The 23,048-nt window shown below is 42.6% G+C and overlaps 1 protein-coding gene across 1 annotated transcript in view; it reads right to left on the bottom strand.

Moving 5' to 3' along the window:
- The window catches only part of PEX5L (peroxisomal biogenesis factor 5 like), a 279,789-nt gene that overhangs the window by 43,169 nt on the left and 213,572 nt on the right, over nucleotides 1-23,048 (bottom strand). Inside the window, exons 7-9 of the mRNA XM_029617366.1 lie at nucleotides 21,852-21,968; nucleotides 19,353-19,496; nucleotides 6,877-6,947 (exon numbers count right to left, since the gene is read on the bottom strand). Coding sequence (XP_029473226.1) covers nucleotides 6,877-6,947; nucleotides 19,353-19,496; nucleotides 21,852-21,968 — 332 coding nt within the window. The remainder of the gene's footprint in view (nucleotides 1-6,876; nucleotides 6,948-19,352; nucleotides 19,497-21,851; nucleotides 21,969-23,048) is intronic.

The raw sequence follows: 23,048 nt of genomic DNA, 5'->3' as shown, positions 1-23,048 counted from the left end.
AGTCTTGCAAAGGGGGGTGACATGCATTGTTGCTGCCATGTGGCCTAGCAATCTGAAAAACTGGTGTGCTGAGACATGAGAGCAAACGGAGACCGCGTGAACAAGAGCCGCGAGGATCTCTGCCCTGTCCCGAGGCAGGAAAGCCTTCACCTTGGCAGTGTCCAGTCAAGTCCCAATGAAGTCCAGTTGCAAGGACGGTTGGAGGTGGGATTTTGAATAGTTGATCAGAAATCCCAGAGTTTCCAGAATGTGGATCGAGGTGCGCATAGCACTCTGTGCCCCCTGTCCTGAAGTGCTCTTGATAAGCCAATCTTCGAGGTATGGGAAGACATGAATCCCCCGTCTCTGAAGATATGCACTGACAACCGCTAGACATTTGGTAAAGACATGGGGTTCGGATGCCAGGTCAAAGGGCAGAATGCGATTCTGGTAGTGATTCCCGTCGACTAGGAATTGAGGGTATTGCCGATCCTCCTGAAAGATGGGGATATGGGCATATGCGTTTTTTAGATCTAGGGAGCAGAGCCAGTCTCCCGCTTTGAGAAGGGGAATCAAGGTGCCCAGTGAGACCATATTGAACTTCTCTTTTACCAAGAAACAGTTTAAGGCCCTCAGGTCCAAAATGGACCAGAGTCCCCCGTCTTTTTAGGGATTAGAAAATACCTGGAGTTAGAACCCCTCGCCGTGCTGACTGGGTGGAATGGGTTCGAGCTCTGCCTGAAGCATTTGTAAGATCCCTGTTGGCATCCACTGAGGACATGGAGGTGAACAGGGTGGAACTCGCTGGAAGTGCAACCTGTAGCCCTGATGCATGATGGACAGGATCCAGAGGTCCGATGTTATGGAGGTCCATCAGTCTGCAAACAGCAGGAGCCGACTCCTGATTGGGGGTTGGTGTCCTGTGGTGAGGACTGGTTCGTGCTCCCTGGCCGCAGAACCCCATTGAGGGGTTCTGTGGTGGAACCATGGTTGCTTGGGGTGTCCGAGGCTGCCTGGGCCTCACTCTGGAGGGAGGTCATTGAGGGCTGGCCCTCAGTGCCGGCGGGTAGTATTTGCGTGGCCAGTAGAAGGGCCTCTTTGGATATTGCCAAGGGGGCTTCATGGGTGGCTGGGTGTCAGAGGTGCTAGCTGACAATTGCTGAAGGGTCTCCTGATAGTCCTTCATTGTGTCACTGCCTCCTTGAATTTGTCTCCAGACAGATTTTCCCCTGTGCATGGCAAGTCAGCCAGGAGGTCCTGGCTTTCAGGGTGTAAATCTGAGGCATGGAGCCATGCCGTCCACCAAGCTCCAATGCCTGCCGCAACGGTTTTCATTGCTGTTTTGAAAATGTCATAAGCAGAGCGAGCTTCGTGCTTATCGCACTCCAGGCCCTGCTGCACAATTTTTTGGAAGACCTCCTGGAATTGCTGTGGTAGGCATTCACTAAATTCAAGGGCCTGTTTCCACAGGTTCCTGGAGTACTGCCCCATGTACAATTGGTAGCAAGCAATTCAGGCAGTTAACATTGTGCTCTGAAAAATCCGGTGCCCAAGGGCATCAAGTGCCCTATGCTTCTGCCCTGGGGGAGCTGAGGCATGGGTACGGATCCTCTTTTCCTTCTTCAAGACTGATTCTACCACCACCGATTGGTGGGGAAATTGATGGCACTCGAACCCGGTGGTAGGCTGGACTAGGTAAACTGCATCCATCTTCCGGTTCACCGGTGGCACCGAGATGGGGAGCTTCCAAAGGTGGGCTACCAGCTCCTTGAAGATATCATGGACTGGCACCACCACTACCTCTTTATGGTCATTCATGAACTGCAGAATCTCAAGCATCCTGTGCCTGGTGTCTTGCTCTGTTAAAAGCTGGAAGGGCACCAATTCTGCCATGGCTTTTACGAACCCTGTGAAGGAGAGTTCCTCTGGAGGAGATTTCCGCCACTCTTCTGGTGGAGAGGGCTCAAGGGCAGATCCTCCAATTCCTTGGAGGAGGACATGGATGCCTCCCCTTCCCAGGGGTCATAAGGGGCCTCCCCCTCTGCATCCTTCCAGGGATGCAGGGGAATGAGCACCCAATAGTGGTCGAGGTGCAGGCCTCGAAGGCACCAAAGAAGGAGCTGGAGGCAAGGAAGAAACTGAAGAGGGACCCTGCGTGGACACATGGTTAGCGACATGCTGGGCATGCTCAGTATGCGAGTCAAAGTTTCTAGAAACTTTTTTTTTGTCAAAGTTTTTTTTGTCAAAGTTTCTAGAAACTTGCTTCAAAGGCTTGCTTAAGGATGGCCTCAATTCTTCTATCTTGTGCATCTTTCAATGCCACTCCCCATTCTACGGGGATAGTTGACCGCTTGGTGCTCGCACACACAAGCGCAACCACTTTTGGAAAGCACAATTGCTCTCTTGCAGCTGGATCCAGGGGGTACAGCCCGTCTAAGGTTCGTCTCCCTTTAAAATTAGCTTCTGGGGTGCCCCATTCAAGATCAATCAATTCTTAAATAGCCTCCATAATACAGAAGAAACATGAGGCTTTACGCAAAGAAATCAAAATGGGATCTTTCTTTGACTCAGACATGGAATCAGCCCCCAGTAACCCCAGCATCTTCAATGTCTGGGAAATCAGAACTGGTAACTCATCTCTGTGAAAGAAGTACAACATAGTTCTGTACAGCTCCAGCCTCAGAGGAATCACCCCATCCTCCAGGCAGTAAGGATCGGCTTCATCATCCGTGCCATCCGAGCTCCTATTGGCATGACCCGTGGCAGGTCTAGGCATACTCCGATGCTTATCTGCAGTACTAGGTACGCGGGAATCTGCAGCCTGTGATCCTGATCTGTTAAGATTGGCTGGGGCCAATGACTACATCTAAAGAAAGGACTGCACCCCTTGAAAAAATTCCACCCAAGAAAAGGCAGAGGGGTCCATGCCAAAACTAGGGGGCGTCAGTCCTGCACCTGCTGAACTACCTTCTCCCACTGACAAAACAGTTAGGGGACCCCCAATTCCAGCAAAACCTCTGACAACTATATATCCATTCCCGTAGCATGCTGGGAAGGACCAAGCTTAGCAAAATCAGATGGAGACAAGTCTCCTTGAACCTCCAAACAGTGCTGACACAAGTTAGAGAGGACACCAGGCTGAGATGCCTGAATATTGCAAGCAGCACATAGGATAAGGCGCATAGGCTTCTTTGCTATCGGCTCCATAGTCATTTGTCAGTATGCTCTAAACAGGCATCTGAGAACTGTGTGCCCAACTGTGCTCGCAATAGGCGCTTGTAAAAAAAATAAGCGCTCAAAAAATATTCACTCAAAAATTAGGTGTCCAATGCAATATTCAAATAGACACATGACCTGAGCGTCCACCTAGGCACCCTTAAGCACACAACTGTGAATCCACTTAGGCACCCTATGCGCCCAACTGAGCAACCAGCTAGGCACACAACTAGTTGCACGGAGGGATGTGTAAGGATGAACTGACTTATCTGAAGAGGGTAGTTTTATGCACAGAGAAAAGCGCACAAACGCCGCCACAGCTTCCCATGCGGCGAACAATCTAAGCCCGAGAGCGGGGCCTAGCCCAGAAGGCTGCTCAACCTGCCAAGCTGCCCGAGTCCCCCAAACTCCCCAGGAGATGGGAATGGAAGTCAGATCGGTGCACCGAACACAGAGACCGGAGAGGGGAGGAATCCCTAAAATCAACTCCCCCTTACCTCTTTTCACTTCACACATCTGCTGGATGTGTGAAGTATCAGTTATTCTTCTCCCCTGTCATTGAAGCAGAGAGCTATGCTGTATATGCATTGAAAGTGAAGTATCAGGCATATTTGGTTTGGGGTAGTAACCGCCGTAACAAGCCAGCTACTCCCCTCTTTGTGAGTGCAAATCCTTTTTTCCATTACCTCTTGCTGTTGAAGCTTAGAGCGATGTAGGAGTCACAGTAAGCATGTGTATGTTTATTTAATAAGGGTATTGTGTCAATAGCCATCATTCTGGCGAGTCACCCACTCTACATTGGCGGCCTCTTGACTTTATGGATCCGCAGTGTTTATCCCACGCCCCTTTGAAGTCTTTCACAGTTCTGGTCTTCACCACTTCCTCCGGAAGGGCATTCCAGGCATCCACCACCCTCTCCGTGAAGAAATACTTCCTGACATTGGTTCTGAATCTTCCTCCCTGGAGCCTCAAATCATGACCCCTGGTTCTGCTGATTATTTTCCTACGGAAGAGGTTTGTCGTTGTTTTAATGATCCAAAAACAACGACAAACCTCTTCTGTAGGAAAATAATCAGCAGAACCAGGGGTCATGATTTGAGGCTCCAGGGAGGAAGATTCAGAACCAATGTCAGGAAGTATTTCTTCACGGAGAGGGTGGTGGATGCCTGGAATGCCCTTCCGGAGGAAGTGGTGAAGACCAGAACTGTGAAAGACTTCAAAGGGGCGTGGGATAAACACTGCGGATCCATAAAGTCAAGAGGCCGCCAATGTAGAGTGGGTGACTCGCCAGAATGATGGCTATTGACACAATACCCTTATTAAATAAACATACACATGCTTACTGTGACTCCTACATCGCTCTAAGCTTCAACAGCAAGAGGTAATGGAAAAAAGGATTTGCACTCACAAAGAGGGGAGTAGCTGGCTTGTTACGGCGGTTACTACCCCAAACCAAATATGCCTGATACTTCACTTTCAATGCATATACAGCATAGCTCTCTGCTTCAATGACAGGGGAGAAGAATAACTGATACTTCACACATCCAGCAGAGCTCTCTGCTACAACGGCAAGGGAGAAGAAAAAAGGGTTCGCACTCAAAACGCGGGGAGTAGCTGGCTTGTTACGGCGGTTACTACCCCAAACCAAATGTGCCTGATACTTCACTTTCCATGCATATCCAGCATGGTTCTCTGCTGCATCGGCATGGGAGAAAGACTGATACATCACGCATTTCCAGCATAGCTCTCTGCTTCAACGGCAGGGGAAAAAAAAATTAACAAACAAACAAACAATGGCAGGGGGAAAAATAAAACAAAAACAAAAAACTGATGCTTCACGCATATCCTGCATAGCTTCAACAACAGGGGTGAAGAAAAAAAGGATTCGCAATCACAAAGCGAGGAGTAGCTGGCTTGTTACGGCGGTTACTACCCCAAACCAAATGTGCCTGATACTTCACTTTCAATGCATATCCAGCATGGCTCTCTGCTTCTACAGCAGGGGAGAAGTAAAAAAAAACCAACAAGAGCTGTACAACATAGTCTAGGTAAAACAAATAAGCATGGGTGTAGCTTGCTTATCGCGGCAGTTACTGCCCCTACTACCCCTAACTAATCAAGCTAGATATTTCACTTGCATGCAGCTCCATCACTGCTCTCTACATTAATGGTGGGGGTGGAAGGGGAATAGAACAAGGAGCTAAGAGTAACAGATAAGAATGAGAGAAAAAATGTGTGAGGCTTGCTGGGCAGACTGGATGGGCCATTCGGTCTTCTTCTGCCGTCATTTCTATGTTTCTATGTTTTCTTTTTTTTTTTTACTCTTTACCTGAGCTCAGCCTGTCCTGGTTGAGTACAGAGTCTGTCTCCAGCTGTGGGGATAGAGGGCATATACCTTCACTGCCGCGCTCGGTTTCCTGCACCCGCTTGCCTTTCAGCTTTTTTTTTTTTTTTTTTTTTTTTTTACAGCTAAGTCCAAACTGGCAGAAACCAACTAACGAGACCAAGGCACTCATCGGAGGGAAGGATCCGAAGATATCACCTCAGGAATTTGACTGAGGGAGGACTATAAGGTATCACCACAGGAGAGTGGGGCAATAAACTTCTTTTCTCCTTCTATAAAAAACTGTTAACTCAATCCCCAGTAAGGAGATGCACGTCTACCATCTGCTGCAGACGGAGAATACTGGCAGGCTGATGTCAGTGTGGGGTATATATACTGTGACTTTAGCTTTGCTCCATCTCCATCTGCTGGTAGACGTGCATAACCCACTGGTCGTGGATCCACCTATCTGAATGCTAAAAAAGTGATATTAACATGTTTTATTGTGTAGTACTGACTGGGTGGAAGGTCTGGGTGAACTAGAAGGAGTTCAATCTGAAGAAACAGGAGAGTCTTGATGAGCTGGAGAAGGATTGGGCAAACTGTTAATTTCACTCACATATGTATGTTTTAAAATAAACTGATTTACATGAGAAATCCTGACTTAACATGTCCTACTTTATTTTCGCTCATAAAATATATGCACGCATAATTTTAAAATAGTTGGAAATCTACACGTATTTAATGCATTGATAAACATGGTTTCAAAGCATTGCATGTAGTTGCTGGTTGTGGGGTAAACATTATGCATATTTTATAATACGCACATATGTGATATGCCCATGTTATAATATTCAGTGGTAAAACTACGCATGGCCATGCAGAGTTGTTTGACAGTTATCCTCCCTGTTAGTAAAGCTCTGCCCAGTAGTTGTAGGCCATTGTCTGAAAACATTCATGTCACAACAGGGAACTTGGTCTATCCTGCTACATGCTCAGACCTGTATATCTCTGCTGCTTTGGGTGTGGAGAAGGTTACAACAGTATCACATACTAAGATGGTTTCTTCAGCCATTTCTCTCATAACCAGATCATGCAATGTCCCTGCATCAGTGTAATTAATAATTCAGCACAAAATACATATTCACCTTATACTACATAGTGTACTCTCTATGCTAATCTTTCTTTGCTTAACAGCATAAATCTTGGCCCTTATGGCAAACAATTTGTAGCATTTCATTTTTGTATTAATTTTGCAAACACAACTAAAGGGTCAACTCATCAATGTCACATTAAATAAAAACAAATCCTTTAGTCAAAAATATCGATGAGTCTGTTTTTCAATTAATTTTGTTTACCTCTGGAGGGAGACAATTGCTGCCTGTTCATTCTCATTCTCTGCTTGTGTTATTCCAAGATACTGCCAAGCCTGAATAATAATGATAGTGATAACAAAGATTACATAAGTACAGTAATAGTGTATTGAAATAAAATCTGTCATCATTGTTGGTAAGTTTTCACTAGCAATGAACCCAAAGGCCTTCAGCCAACTGATGAATAGCTTTCTGTGAATGACACTCTATGCGTAATAGAACTCTCTTGTGCAAGAAGTTTAATATGTAACTAATATTAGTATTTTTAGGAACTATATTTATGATCAAAGTTACATTAGGAATTTATTTTTAGTCAAATTTGGGTGCCTACATTTTTGGCTGAAAATTCACTGAAATTAAGGGTCTAAATTTGGGTCTGCTATTCTTTTTCCTAGATTTGGGTTCCTACGTTAGGTGCCTAGTGCTGAAAATCAGTGTTTATCCCCATCCTAACTCTGCCCTTTAGGTACTCACATTTTAGGTGCCTAAATTTAGGAGCCTAGTAGAAGTAGGAGCCTAAATTTAGGCCAGTACTTCTCAATCCAGTCCTCGAGCCAGTCAGGTTTTCAGGATATCCATAATGAATATGTATGAGATGGATCTGCAAGTACTGCTTCCATTGTATGCAAATCTATCTCATGCATATTCATTGGCATGAATATGCATGTGTCTTCAAGGCACACCCAGCCACGTGACTGGCTGGGTGTGCCTTGAAGACTGGGTTGAGAAGCACTGATTTAGAGATTCAGCCCTAGTAAATTTTCAAAAAGGCGAATTTAGGAGCCTAACTCCAAAAGCTAGGAGCCTAAACCCTGATAATTGGTTTGGTGAGTTGCCCCACACTTGTATTGCCAGTATGCAAATTGAGCTTTGCCCTCTCTCTCCCTGTACTCTCCAGGTTCTTCTCACTCTCCAGCTCTGTCCTACTCTCTCTCTCTTTCAGGTCGATGCAAAAAGGTACGTTCAGCAGAATGTAATTTTCTGCCCACATTTCAATGCTCATTTTCTGTGCACAAAACTTATTGCCAATGCAGCAAGGAGTACTGCCCACAGAAAACGCATGTTTCCAAACAGGTCTAGAATGGGTAGATGTGAATCGGTTATTTACACTTTCGGATAATAGAAAAACTAGGGGGCACTCCATGAAGTTAGCATGTGGCACATTTAAAACTAATCGGAGAAAGTTCTTTTTCACTCAATGCACAATTAAACTCTGGAGTTTGTTGCCAGAGGATGTGGTTAGTGCAGTTAGTGTAGCTGTGTTTAAAAAAGGATTGGATAAGTTCTTGGAGAAGACCATTACCTGCTATTAAGTTGACTTAGAGATTAGCCACTGCTATAACTAGCAACGGTAACATGGAATAGACTTAGTTTTTGGGTACTTGCCAGGTTCTTATGGCCTGGATTGGCCACTGTTGGAAACAGGATGCTGGGCTTGATGGACCCTTGGTCTGACCCAGTATGGCATGTTCTTATGCTTAATGTCCTTGCATGGAAATACCATTGCAAATAAAGGCATTAAGCATCACCACGGATGCAGACAGACTGAAAACTTAACCCCTGGTTAGAGTTAAGTTTCCAGTGCTATTTAAAAAAAACAATTTTTTTTTTTTTTTTTTACAAAGTTTAAAAAGTAGTCAAAAACTCTCTGGCCAGCAGCTGCCACCACTTACCTGAATAATAACTGACGTCACAGTGTTTCCCCAACCTTGCATGGGCTTTTACTACTAGAAAATATATAAAATATGAATGAGGCTGATATTCAGCCGTGGAATGGCAAGTTAAGTTAGCTGGGTACACCTATCCAGCTAACTTAACCAGGATTTTCTGCGGCGCGGCTGAATATACTCGCCATCTTAAAATTAGTTGGATAAGTATATCCGGCTAATTTTAGGACAGTCCTACGATGCGACCAGAGTTAGCCGCATAAGTTAAGTGGCTAATTCCGAATATCATTATGTGGCTAATTCTGCTCCTCCCGGAAATGCCTTTGGCCCACCCCCAAAGTGAGGGAGTCAGTTGGACCATTAGATGACCGAGGAGTTAAAGGGGCTCTTAGGGAAGTTAAGGCCATTGCAGAAAGACTAAATTAATTCTTTGCTTCCGTGTTTATGATTGAGGATGTTGGGGAAATACCAGTTCCGGAGATCATTTTCAGGGATGATGAGTCAGACGAACTGAATGAAATCACTGTGAACCTGGAAGATGTAGTAGGCCAGATTGACAAACTAAAGAGTAGCAAACCACCTGGCCCGGATGGTATTCATCCTAGGGTACTGAAGGAACTAAAAAATGAAATTTCTGATCTATTAGTTAAAATTTGTAACCTATCATTAAAATCATCCATTGTACCTGATGACTGGAGGGTGGCCAATGTAACCCCAACATTTTAAAAAGGCTCCAGGGGCGATCTGGGTAACTATAGACCAGTGAGCCTGACTTCAGTGCTGGGAAAAAAAGTGGAAATTATTCTCAAGATCAAAATCGTAGAGCATACAGAAAGGTATGGTTTAATGGAACACAGTCAACATGGATTTACCCAAAGGAAGTCTTGCCTAACAAATCTGCTTCATTTTTTTGAAGGGGTTAATAAACATGTGGATAAAGGTGAACCGGTAGATGTAGTGTATTTGGATTTTCAGAAGGCGTTTGACAAAGTCCCTCATGAGAGGCTTCTAAGAAAACTAAAAAGTCATGGGATAGGAGGTGATGTCCTTTCGTGGATTACAAACTGGTTAAAAGACAGGAAACAGAGAGGATTAAATGGTCAATTTTCTCAGTGGAAAAGGGTAAACAGTGGAATGCCTCAGGGATCTGTCCTTGGACTGGTGCTTTTCAATATATTTAAAAATGATCTGAAAAGGACTATGATGAGTGAGGTTATCAAATTTGCAGATGATACAAAATTATTCAGAGTAGTTAAATCACAAGCGGATTGTGATACATTACAGGAGGACCTTGCAAGAATGGAAGACTGGGCATCCAAATGGCAGATGAAATTTAATGTGGACAAGTTCAAGGTGTTGCATATAGGGAAAAATAACCTTTGCTGTAGTTACACGATGTTAGGTTCCATATTAGGAGCTAGCACCCAGGAAAAAGATCTAAGCATCATAGTGGATAATACTTTAAAATTGTCGGCTCAGTGTGCTGCAGCAGTCAAAAAAGCAAACAATGTTAGGAATTATTAGGAAGGGAATGATTAATAAAACAGAAAATGTCATAATGCCTCTGTATCGCTCCATGGTGAGACCGCACCTTGATTATATTATAGAGGTCTTTAAGATCATTAGAGGTCTTGAACGAGTAGTTCTTGGAGGAGACGTCCATTAACTGCTATTAATTAAGTTGACTTAGAAATTAGCCACTGCTATTACTAGCAACAGTAACATGGAATAGACTTAGTTTTTGGGTACTTGCCAGGTTCTTATGACCTGGATTGGCCACTGTTAGAAACAGGATGCTGGGCTTGATGGACCCTTGGTCGGACCCAGTATGGCATGTTCTTCTTAATGCCTCTATATCGCTTCATGGTGAGACCGCACCTTGAATACTGTGTACAATTCTGTTCGCCGCATCTAAAAAAAGATATAGTTGTGATGGAGTAGGTACAGAGAAGGGCAACCAAAATGGTAAAGGGGATGGAACAGCTCCCCTATGAGGAAAGGCTGAAGAGGTTAGGGCTGTTCAGCTTTAAGAAGAGACGGCTGAGGGGAGATATGATAGAGGTCTTTAAGATCATGAGAGGTCTTGAATGAGTAGATGTGAATCGGTTATTTACACTTTCGAATAATAGAAGGACTAGGGGGCATTCCATGAAGTTAGCAAGTAGCACATTTAAGACTAATCGAAGAAAATCTTTTTTCACTCAATGCACAATAAAGCTCTGGAATTTGTTGCCAGAGGATGTGGTTAGTGAAGCTGGGTTCAAAAAAGGTTTGGATAAGTTCTTGGGGGAGAAGTCCATTAACGGCTATTAATCAAGTTTACTTAGGGAATAGCTACTGCTATTAATTGCATCACTAGCATGGGATCTTCTTAGTGTTTGGGTAATTGCCAGGTTCTTGTGGCCTGGTTTGGCCTCTGTTGGGCTTGATGGACCCTTGGCCTGACCCAGCATGGCAATTTCTTATGTTCTTAGGTTCTTAAATGGCTTTTCAATATTGACCTATGTTACAATGTGTATAACATTGTAACATAGTGATGATGGATGAAAAAGACCAATTGATCCATCCAGTCTGTCAAGTTATTTCAGTCCACACTGCAATAGATATAGCCAGCTGACAGCCATAGAAGCTTGGTTAGTTGTAGGATATTGCTCCTTATTGAAGTCAATTTTTGTTGTCTTCCTCATGGATAATCTTTTGTCTTGGGTAGATATAAGTTAAGTTCCCATACTTAAATAAATATCCAGCTCCCTCCATGGCTTACCAGGAAGCTTTGTAATAATCTAAGCAGCTACCATAATCACTGAGACAGTTGCCCTAACATCTTGCCTCCTAAATCCCAGTGACCTTGCTGGACAGTACCCAGCCAACTTTAACCTCTTGGCAGCAATCTGGTTGGTTACTGGGGAGTGATAGCCTGATGTTGCCAATGCAGTTAAACCATGGCCTACAATGTTGCTAGGTTATGTGTCCTTTATCTGCCACGTGATTTCTCCTTAGCACCCTGCTGCAGTGATAGATTTAGAATTTTGCCATCCTAGGCACTGTCAAACTCCCTCCTCCCACCCCCTCCATACTTTCCATAAGGTCAGAAAACAAGGACGACAAGGACAGCAGAAGATCTAAGGCACAGCCCCTTCCATAGTTTCCTGTGGCAGCTCAAGGCACCTAACCATCTCTTTTCCTCCGACTATGCTTCCTTCATGTTTTCCTATGCTACTGTAAACTATGCTTATTGTAAACCATGAGGCTAATGTAACACAAAAGTAATTATAAAGTTGATTATAATCCACTTTGAGACCAGCTTGGTAAAGGCAGAATACCAAATGTTTATAAATAAAATAGACCACTGCAGTAACAATTAGAAAATCTTTTATTTAACATTACTTATATAAAGTAATTTTCCAACCTTGTTTGTGTCTGTAGAATTTCTTTTCTTTTCTTTTTGGGCGAGGAAAAGGGATCTTGTGTTTTAGTATAGGGAGATCTCAGTGGGTAGGAATGGTGTGAGGCGGTGGTGAGTGGACTTGGGATGGGAGGAGAAGGAAAGAGGATTGGGAAAGGGGGAAGGAAAGGGAAAGCGGATTGGGGATAGGGAGGATGGGAGGTAGGGAAGGTCAAGGAAGTGGGGAGGAAAGATCAGAAATCTGGGATGGGGAAAAGGAGAGAAATAGGGAGAATCTGGGACTGAGGGATTAGGAGGGGGCACTTCCAGAATCGGGAATAGAATTCAAGGTCAAGGGAAAGCGAACAAAATTGTGGTAGTGGTGTTTGGTGGAGGGGGGGGGGGGGGGGGGGAGGGAAGAGGCAAGTGTGCCTACTTTGCTCTGATCCTTCATCCCTCTAACCACCCAATCAACCTAGTATATGTCACCCCACCCTTGGCACCAATCTCTCTCTCTCTCTCTCACACACAAAAACTGCTCCACCCCCCACCATTCCCTTCTCTTACACACCAACACGTGAGCCCCTCATTCCCCAGTCCTCACCCTCCACTGATCCCCACTCAGCCCCTCCTAACCTCTCCAAAATAACCCCCCTTTAATCTGTCTGATCCAGGCTCATACCTCACCCCCCCCCCCTCCCTTCTTATCTCTGACAGGAAGGAAGGATCTGGATTAGGGAGCATAGTAGTCTCCCCTGTTTGCTCAAGTGTTTCTACTCCAGACTCACCTCCACTCCTCCTGTTCCCTGCAGGCTGGCTAAGAGGGGGAGGGCCTGGATAGGAAGCAGAGCACTGTTCTCTGCTGAGTGGGATTCAGCACAGCTGGAAGGCAGCAAATCTTCAGCCAGTCTGCTGCCTCCAGAATTTTGCCGCCCTAGGCAGGCACAGGCTTGCCCAGCTGGGCGATTCCTACCCACCACCAAGCTGGCAGCATTGCCCCAATAGGCTTCTGAGGAGTTATAGTTTGCTAGTTCCTTTATCCACCCTTTGTATTATTCTTACTGCTTCTCTTTAATCTCTGAAGGGCGAGTTGTTTGAAATAATTCAAACTCTGTCCTCTGTCTGTCCCAAGCATGCTTGCAATTACTCTAGGCATCTACCACCCTCTCAGTAAAGTATTTTCTCATGTTTCCTCTGAGCCTGCCTCCCTCCAACTTCGTATCATGACCCCCTGGTCACTGAAATTCCTCTCCTGTCAAAAATTTCACCTTCCTGTATTTTATTGAAACCTGTCAAATATTTGACTGATTCCATCATATCCCTCTTTCCCTACTTTCCTTCAGCTTGTACATTTTGAGTGTGTTAAGCCTTTCTTTGTGGGGTTTATATTTCAAACTTATTTTAGTATCCCTTTTCTTTACCATTATATCCTTTTGACCTCCTTACAAAGATACGGCCTCCAGGACTGAACTCAAGGTGGGGTGTCTCACTAGTGATCTATACAAAGGCAATACTACCTCCTCTTTTCAATGATGATCTCTGCTTGTGCCACTAAGCATACTATTAGCTTTTCCTGCAGCTTTATTATATTGATTGGCTACCTTAAGCTATGGTGAAATATGATAAAATATACCTATGCAATATTATATAAGTGACCTCTGTCTCTTGGCCACCTCAGACATTATTAGATGGGCAAAAATATCTGATTTTACCTTAGAGTTCTTGCTAAGAACATGCTGGGTAACACCCTTGCCAAGATGGCTACAGGGATTTGGTGATTCATTGGGACTGTGCGCATGCTGGAAGGGGGCTTCAATAGCTTAAAAAGGGCAAATGATGTGACTTTGGGAGACTGTCGGTAAGATTTATGAGCCTTAACATTCCCAGCAACAATTCTGCGGCTGTTCATTAGTCAAGACATTTACTGATTTGATTTATAGCCTGCTTTTCAGACACTTTAAAGCAGATTACACTCAGGTACTGTAGTCACTACCCATACAGGAATACATGTTTTGTATGGCATTTTGAAATCAGTTCATATGACTGGCTAAGGGTTTAGTCTCTGTCTTTAGAGTACAGTAATCATATGGGTGAAGGATCATAAACATTTCTCTGTCAACTATCTCCATCACAGGAGACTTGGAATTTTAAAGCCTACAAGAAGGCAACTGAACAATTAATTGGTACAATACAATAAATCACTGTTTAAGCTCATAGATACCATTTCTGGTTCATGGTAAGGTTTGTTGCAATTTATTGAAATGGAATAATGCTGTAAGTTGCCTTGAGCCTCATTTGGAAAGTGTTAGGGGAGTTAAAAATAAATAATAATAATTATAAATTATAACTACAGTTTTCATGAACCTAGCACCTCACTGCACTCTCACTGCGACTGTCCAGTTTTACCTTTTGTTTCAAGAGGAACTGTCATGATTGATAAAATGTGAATATGAAAATACTGATAAAATTTACACTTTTTCATCCTACCGCTGCTTGCTGTCTTCTGTTTAGTTATGCAGCTGCCTTGTGTAACTTGTTGAGACTTTTGGTCAGCTAAGCGCTTTTAAATGAAGATAAGCAGGTTTTAGGGCCATGGCGTGGCGCATTTGAGTACAGCTCTGTTTTGACAGCAAAGATGTGCATACTGAGGGAAAGGAGAGGCCGCTGCAACTCAACAGGAAATGGTTCAGTACAGTGATGCAATCCTGGGAATCTTCAAATCGCATAGTTGGAGACAATAAAAAGGACTGGAATCAAAAAAGAGATTAGACCAGTTACAGGGATGCCACTCCAGGTCCAGTGTGTGACTGCTAGAAATTGCAAGAGCATGATAGGGGGATAGACAATTCTGCACATGTCTTACTACTTATACATTTCCTCCTGCTTGCCTCTGATGGAGACAGGGTTCTGATGTAATTGGGCCTTTGATCTGATCCAGTTTGGCACACTGCACCGCTAGAACAGAATTTCTTCTGCTTTTTTTTTTTTTTTTCATTTTACCAGCAGACCATTTAAATGTACATCCCCCAACAAAGGTAGCCAGGCCCATACATTCAAAACTTTTGGATTTTTCCTGCTGTATAGCACATATTCCTCATTATATGAAGAAAAGCAAATTAAACAACCTACAATTATAATTAATTTTCAGCATTTGCTTAGCATCTTTTATTTAAATAAGATCCTAAGGTATAACAGTCATGAGACTGCAGCCAGGGACATAGTGCCACCTCCAGAGAGGACAAGTCTTTAAAGTTATTGCATGACATCATCTGATATAAGTACATAACAAATTGCCATACTGGGTCAGACCAAGGGTCCATCAAGTCCAGCATCCTGTTTCCAACAGTGGCCAATCCAGGCTATAAGTACCTGGCAAGTACCCAAACACTAAGTAGATCCCATGTAATAGCAGTGGCTATTCCCTAAGTCAACTTAATTAATAGCAGTTAATGGACTACTCCTCCAAGAACTTATCCAAACCTTTTTTAAACCCATCTACACTAACTGCACTAACCACATCCTCTAGCAATAAATTCCAGAGCTTAACTGTGCGGTGTGTGAAAGAATTTTCTACGATTAGTTTTAAATGTGCCCCATGCTAACTTCACGGAGTGCCCCCTAGTCCTTCTATTATCCAAAAGAGTAAATAACCGATTCACATCTACCCGTTCTAAACCTCTCATGATTTTAAACACCTCTATCTTATCCCCCCTCAGCCATCTATTCCCTAAGCTGAACAGCTCTAACATCTTTAGTCTTTCCTCATAGGGGAGCTGTTCCATCCCCTTTATCATTTTGGTCACCCTTCTCTATATCTTCTCCAGTGCAACTTTATCTTTTTTGAAATGTGGTGACCAAAATTGTACAAAGTACTCAAGGTGCGGTCTCACCATGAAGCGATAACAGAGGCATTATGACATTTTCCGTGTTATTCACCATTCCCTTCCTAATAATTCCTAACATTCTGTTTTCTTTTTTGACTGCCGCAGCACACTGAATGTATTATCCACTAAGATGCCTAGATCTTTTTCTTGGGTGGTAGCTCCTAATATGGAACCTAATATCGTGTAACCACAGCAAGGGTTATTTTTCCCCATATGCAACACCTTGCATTTGTCCACATTAAATTTCATCTGCCATTTGGATGCCCAATCGTCCAGTTTCGCAAGATCCTCCTGCAATTTATCACAATCCTCTTGTGATTTAACTATTCTGAATAATTTTGTATCATTTGCAAATTTGATAACCTCACTCGTCATATTCCTTTTCAGATCATTTTTAAATATATTGAAAAGCACCAGTCCAAGACAAGTACAGATCCCTGAGGAAATCCACTATTTACCCTTTTCCATTGAGAAATTTGTCCATTTAATCCTACTCTCTGTTCCTATCTTTTAAACAGTTTGTAATCCACGAAAGGACATCGCCTCCTATCCCATGACTTTTTAGTTTTCTTAGAAGTCTCTCATGAGGGACTTTGTCAAATGCCTTCTGAAAATCCAAATACACTACATCTACCGGTTCACCTTTATTCACATGTTTATTAACCCCTGCAAAAAAATGAAGCAGATTTGTTAGGCAAGACTTCCCTTGGGTAAATCCATGTTGACTATGTTCTATTAAACCATGTCATGGTTTAATATGGAAATATGCTCTACGATTTTGATCTTTAGAATAGTTGCCACTATTTTTTCCGGCACTGAAGTCAGGCTCACTGGTCTATAGTTTCCCAGATCGTCCCTGGAGCCCTTATAAAATATTGGGGTTACAATGGCCACCCTCCAGTCCAGGTAAAATGGATGATTTTAATGATAGGTTACAAATTTTAACTAATAGATCTGAAATTTCATTTTTGAGTTCCTTCAGAACTCTGGGATGCATACCATCTGTTCCAGGTGATTTGCTATTCTTTAGTTTGTCAATCTGGCCTATATCTTCCAGGTTCATGGTCATTTGGTTCAGTTCATCTGACTCATCACCCTTGAAACCATCTCCGGAACCGGTATCTCCCCAACATCCTCATTAGTAAACACAGAAGCAAAGAATTAATTTAGTCTTTCTGCAGTGGTCTTATCTTCTCTAACAACCCCTTTAACCCCTCAGTCATCTAACAGTCCAACCGACTCCCTCACACATTTTTTGCTTCAGAAATATTTTAAAATGTTTTTATTATGAGTTTTTGCCTCTACGGCCAACTTCATTTCAAATTCTCTCTTAACCTGCCTTATCCAAGTTTTACATTTAACTCAACAATGCTTATACTTTTTCCTATTTTCTTCAGACGGATCCTTCTTCAAATTTTTGAAGGATTTTTTTGGCTAAAATAGCCTCTTTCACCTCTCTTTTAACCATGCCAGTAATCATTTTGCCTTCCTTCCACCTTTCTTAGTGCATGGAATACATCTGGACTGCACTTCTAAGATTGCATTTTTAAACAATATCCACACCTGTTGTACACTTTTAACCTTTGCATCTGCAACTTTCAGTTTTTTCTATTTTCCTCATTTTATCAAAGTTTCCTTTTTGAAAATTTAGTGTCTGAGCTGTAGATTTACATATTGACCCCTTCCAGTCATTAGTTCAAATTTTATCATATTATGATCACTATTACCAAGTGACCCCCACCACCGTTACTCTCTCACCAAATCATGCATTCCACTAAGAATTAATTCTAAAATAGCTCCCTCTCTCATTGGTTCCTGAACCAATTCCTCCATGAACCAGTCATTTATTCCATCCAGGAGCTTTATGTCTCTAGTATGTCCTGATGTTACATTTACTCGATCAACATTGGGGTAATTGGTTAGCTTCCCTGATTTCTCTTAGCATTTCATAATCTGTCTAACCATTTTGGCTAGGTGGATGGTAGTATACTCCTATCACTATACTCTTACCCAACACACATGGGATTTCTACCCATACAGATTCTACTGAGCATTTAGTCTCTTGTATGATCTTTATCCTGTTGGACTCTATAGCCCCCTGGACATAAAGTGCCACACCCCCACCAAGTTGATCCTCCCTATCATTGCAATATAATTTGTACCTTGATATAGCACTGTCCCATTGTTAGTCCTCCTTCCACCAGGTCTTTGAGATGCCAGTTATGTCTATCTCATCATTTACTGCTATACACTCTAATTCTACTATCTTACTTCTTTTTTTTGTTTGTATTAACAACCTGCTTTACAGTTATAGGGATAATTTGGAATTCTTTAGCTCAGCTGATTCATTACTTATAAGCACATGGACTATATTTGCTTTTATTGGAACCTCTCGGTTGGGATGCTCTCTCCTGTTTCATTAATATCTTTCAAAGATACATTCCTCTGAACCATGCACTGCTGAGTGACTGTCAGCTTTCCCCCTTGTTCTAGTTTAAAAGCTGCTCTGTCTCCTTTTTAAAAGTCAATGCCAGCAGCCTGGTTCCACTCTGGTTAAGGTGGAGCCTGTCCTTTGGGAAAAATCTCCCCTTCCCTAAAAGTTTCCCCAGTTCCTTATAAAACTGAATCCCTCTTCCCTGCACCATCGTCTCATCCATGCATTGAGACTCCGTAGCTCTGCCTGCCTCTGGGGACCTGCACGTGGAACAGGGAGCATTTCAGAAAATGCCACCCTGGAGGTTACATATCTACTCCAGTACATTTATTTACCAAGAATGTTTTTTATTCTGTGCTTTGCATTCAGCGGATTAATCTTTATTCCCATCTCTTCCCTTTTACTGTGTCCCTATTCTAAGCCTCATTACATCACAAAATTACCATCACTTTAATAGCTAAAGATGATTTCTTTGTCATTAGTTCATTTTTACTCTTTTCAATTATTTCTAAATATTTACATTCCCCTAGCTTTTTTCTTTTTTTTCAGTTTGTCAAATATTTTATTGTTCCACACTCTGATGCAAGGTGAGAAAGTATTTAAACTTTTATCAGTATAAGAAACTTACTGCTTAGTTTTCTACAAACACTCAGATGCAGAATCTGTTTGGGATTTAGATTTCTTGAGAATCTGATCTCATGAACTCTCAGAGGCTGAAGTATATTTAGCACTCTGCAGGACCTGAACGTGAAATCTCTAAGAAAATCCCTATGTTGCGGGAAGTGATATTGGTGTATTAATTAGGTGCATTGTTCCCTCTGATGGTGCATGGAACCCATATCTCAGCATGGATGCTGAGGGTGCCAACATTAAGGTGACTCATTGAAGTGAGGGCTCATCTTCCCTGTGCACACCATTTTTGTACATGCTTGGATGGTACCTGCCAACATTGTCCCTTTATAAGGACCAAATTGGTATTAGGAAAAAAACTGCCCCATTCTGTTCTACATATCTGCTATTAAATTAATTGCCAAGAGCTTTGCATAAAAGTGCTACACAAATCCATAACAAAGATGAAGAGTAAAATTTACCTCAGCATCAGCTGGATCATGAAGAATGGCAGCTTCGAGATATAATATTGCCATAGGCAGATCTCCTTCCTTTAGCTTTTTCATGCCTTCCTCAAAGGCTCCAGGCCATTCTTTGAAAGGGTTCTCCTTGTGAAAGGAATAGCCCTGAAGCATAAACTGCAATTAATGGGCTGGTAGTAAAGAAAGTTACAAAGTAATATAGCAACACACTGGTTGTCTACTGTCCAATTGCCCCTGTCTACACTTTTATGCTCTGGCCAAAACCCTTCCTTGACTTTAACCATTGCTCTTTGCACAAAACAGATCTCCCAGCTGTCAGAGACATAAGCTTGCTAGAGGTAGCATCTTATCCTGATGTACCTTTAGACAGAGAGTGTAGCCAAGCCATCCTGCGCTGCTGCCCATGCTAGACAAACTTTCCATCGCCCCCTCCCCCCAATTATACCTACAAATGTACTAAAACCTTGCTACTGCTCTGTAATGGTCAACCTCTCCCTGAGAACTTGACACAGCATGATCATTGCTTCTTACCAGTTAAAGCAGAAAGCAGCACAGCTGGAGACTGTAGTTCAGTTCTAATATTCACCACTCACCCTAGTCAAGACATTTAACCTCCTTGATCTTAAATTTTAAGATTGTAAGCTTGTTGGGATAAGGACACTGCTACTATAGAAATAATTATTATTTATGAATTAATGATGAAACACATAAGCAATGATTCCTAAATTAGGTACATACACTGCAAAATGTTAGCTTCAAATTTTTCAGAAGACTAATTGAATAAAAACATCATCATACTTTTTTTTTTTTTTGCACAGAGGTAGTCTTGAAAGTCCATTTACAGCAACATATTTGGTTGAACAGAAGACTACCACAACATGCAAACCAATACAGTTACTAGAATTCTTCCAGTGTATTAATGAAACCAATCAGGGAGTTGGTTTCTTCTTCAGATTTTACAGGGGACAACTTTAATGGTGACCAGTGCCATATGTGACGTCCATGAGATGTGCTCTTAACTTAGGAACTTATTCTCCCCCCCCCCCCCCCAATCACAAGCGGGGACTCCCAGCATTCTGTCTTTCTGTTGTAATTAACGAGGCATCGCTGCCATGCTGTGAGCAACAGTAAATACAGTAGAGAGAGTTTCTCAATAATAATTTCAAAAAGGAAGAAAATATACTTTATATACTTTTTTTTTTTTTTACTTTATCTCATCTTACTGATGATGCAATATTTTTACTTTTGTGCTAGAAAGAATTCGGCCATGAGTTATTCTCCTACTGCTCCTGCGAATTATCAGATCGGTTTGAATGTGGTCCAAGATGAAGGGGTAAAGGGGAGGAATCCTTGGGGGCGGGGGACGGACTTGTTGGCTTTAAAAAGAAAATGTTCATACTTAGTAAGGATGGGTGGACAATTTGTTTTCCCAAACTTAGGACCTCATTTACTAAGCATGTTTCCCATAGAAATAGAATGGGAGAATGGCCTTTGTAAATCAGGCCCTTAATTATGCAACTTTTGATGAATTTAAATTCATGTATATTTTTGCATTTTGCAGGAAAGGTGTGTTCTTTAGGATTCGACCTATCTTGCAGAAGAAACGCTGCCATTTTATTTTATTTTTTTAAGAACTGCTGTTTTATAGAGTGACACTTACATAAAAGTACATTCCACGCTATTGCTTTTGCTGATACTGGAATAATATGAAAAGCTGATGAAGAAGTTATAATGGCAGTGCAGGCCATTTCTATTAAGGAAGGTTCACCATTGCATCGTGTGGAATAAAAGAGCTATTTACAACAGAAATTAATAGAACAGGCTGAGATTGCAATTATTTCTTTCAGTAAACATTGCAAATATTATGTACGTAAGGTTGAGCAAGAAAATAAAAATCAGGAACCCTAAGTCAGTTTATCCTCATATCTTTGTCATTATGGACCTAAGTCCAAATACAAGGAAAAATAAGCCACTGTCTTGGATTTAGGCCCAGGCAACTGCCTAGGGTGACAATTTTTGAAAGACCTAAACAAGAACCTGCTTGAGCTTACTTTAAGGTTGTGTGGCCACTCCTGTTGCAGATCCTTTGGCAAATGAAGAGACCTAACCCCAGAGTTTGGGCATAATTTCACTTCTCCACACAAGTATTAATGTTGCATGCTGTGTGCCTGTGCTTGCTGTAATGAAACTATTGTGGTATTCCACTCTGAACAAAGTGCCATTAAGGACAGGTTGATTCAGCCCTGGTTTTAACACCACTCTATGCAACAGTTTTGATTGCCCTAAGAAAAGCAGCACTACATCTTCACATATGCATTGGGAGATGAGGGGAGCACGAGAGGTTAAATCAGGATAGCTCAGCTTATCTGTTCCTCTTAACTCCCAAGGCTGGTACTTGCTCAATGTTTGCATGTCTAATCGATCTGTGATATCTAGCATCAAGGGGCTGATGAGGCTGTAGGAGGTCACATTTTTCTTACTGTATGTAGATTTATCTACCATCTCTCCAGGTGCAGCGCCCGTTTGATTTGGGGCATCGGGATTTTCTGAAATCCAATTCCTTCGAGCCATTTCTTCCCATTCTGCTTGCATCTTATCCCAGAACTCTGTGTCCGACTAAGGGAAGGGGAGAAGAAAAAAAAAAGGGGGGGAAAGTGTTTTAGAATGCAGCAGCAGCAGTAGGGTTGCCAAACATCGATACACTTACTGGCAGCAGGTATTAAAAAAAAAAACAAAACAAAGTCTATAAAAATAATTTTATGTCACTAAAAATGTTATGAGTGAGAGTGCCTGTCTTTGATGCAATGAATTTAGGATCCGTGAGGTTGTACTGCTCGAAAGTTAGGAACCATGCTTCAGTACATGGAGAGGTAAATCTCAGCTGTGCATAATATTGCAATGGTAAAATGTGGGGTCATAAAAAAGTTAGCTTGCCAGAAAATATCTGGCTGACTGTCAGTAAAAAAAAAAACCAACCCAACATTTTCATTAGCTGGCAATCCCGAACAGAACACCATCCTTACTAGGCTCAGAAATACAGATTAATATATGTGGCAGCACGAAAGTGACCTGTTTTAGATTAAAAGCTTTGAAATCGAATGTTAGTACTAACAATGTGGGAAATGGCAGACAGCCTGGGAAATTTGCATTCTAATCCCTAATCCTTGTAATACAATCAAATGACTGATAACATTTTGCACTTAAATTTACACTACAATATTTTTTTGTTGGTTCAGTAATAGGTACGTTTGATTTCTTTTGCAGGACACAGCACAGAATTGCAGCTAACTTGGGCCTGGATTTTCTTACGGCGCACCTCTTCTTGAATCCCGCGGTAATGGGGGATGGGGGGGAAGCGGGGGGGGGGGGCCACGGGCCTGCGAAAGCCGGCAGCGATCGCACCACCGCGGTGTTATCGCTGCCGGCTTTCACACCCAATAGAGCCACCGCGCCACTGTAAAAGGTGGCGCTATTGGGTGTGCTACTGGTGGCGCTAGCGGGTCTTACCTCATCGCCGCCAGTGAAGTTTCCATGGCGTCCGCCCCAGCGCCGCCTCAACTCCTCTTCTGGTCCCGACGCCACCCCGACTCCGCCCCTATCTAGCTATCGCACGCGAAAAGTCCCTTTTCGCGTGCGATAGGGATAGAAAATGACCCCCTTGGTGCGATACATAACAGAATTATAAATGCTTTGCAG

The sequence above is a fragment of the Rhinatrema bivittatum genome, chromosome 9 (assembly GCF_901001135.1).
Source record: "Rhinatrema bivittatum chromosome 9, aRhiBiv1.1, whole genome shotgun sequence".
In the NCBI taxonomy this organism is placed as follows: Eukaryota; Metazoa; Chordata; class Amphibia; order Gymnophiona; family Rhinatrematidae; genus Rhinatrema; species Rhinatrema bivittatum.
Note: the sequence above shows the minus strand (reverse complement) of the source record. Positions and strands in the feature narration are given on the sequence as shown.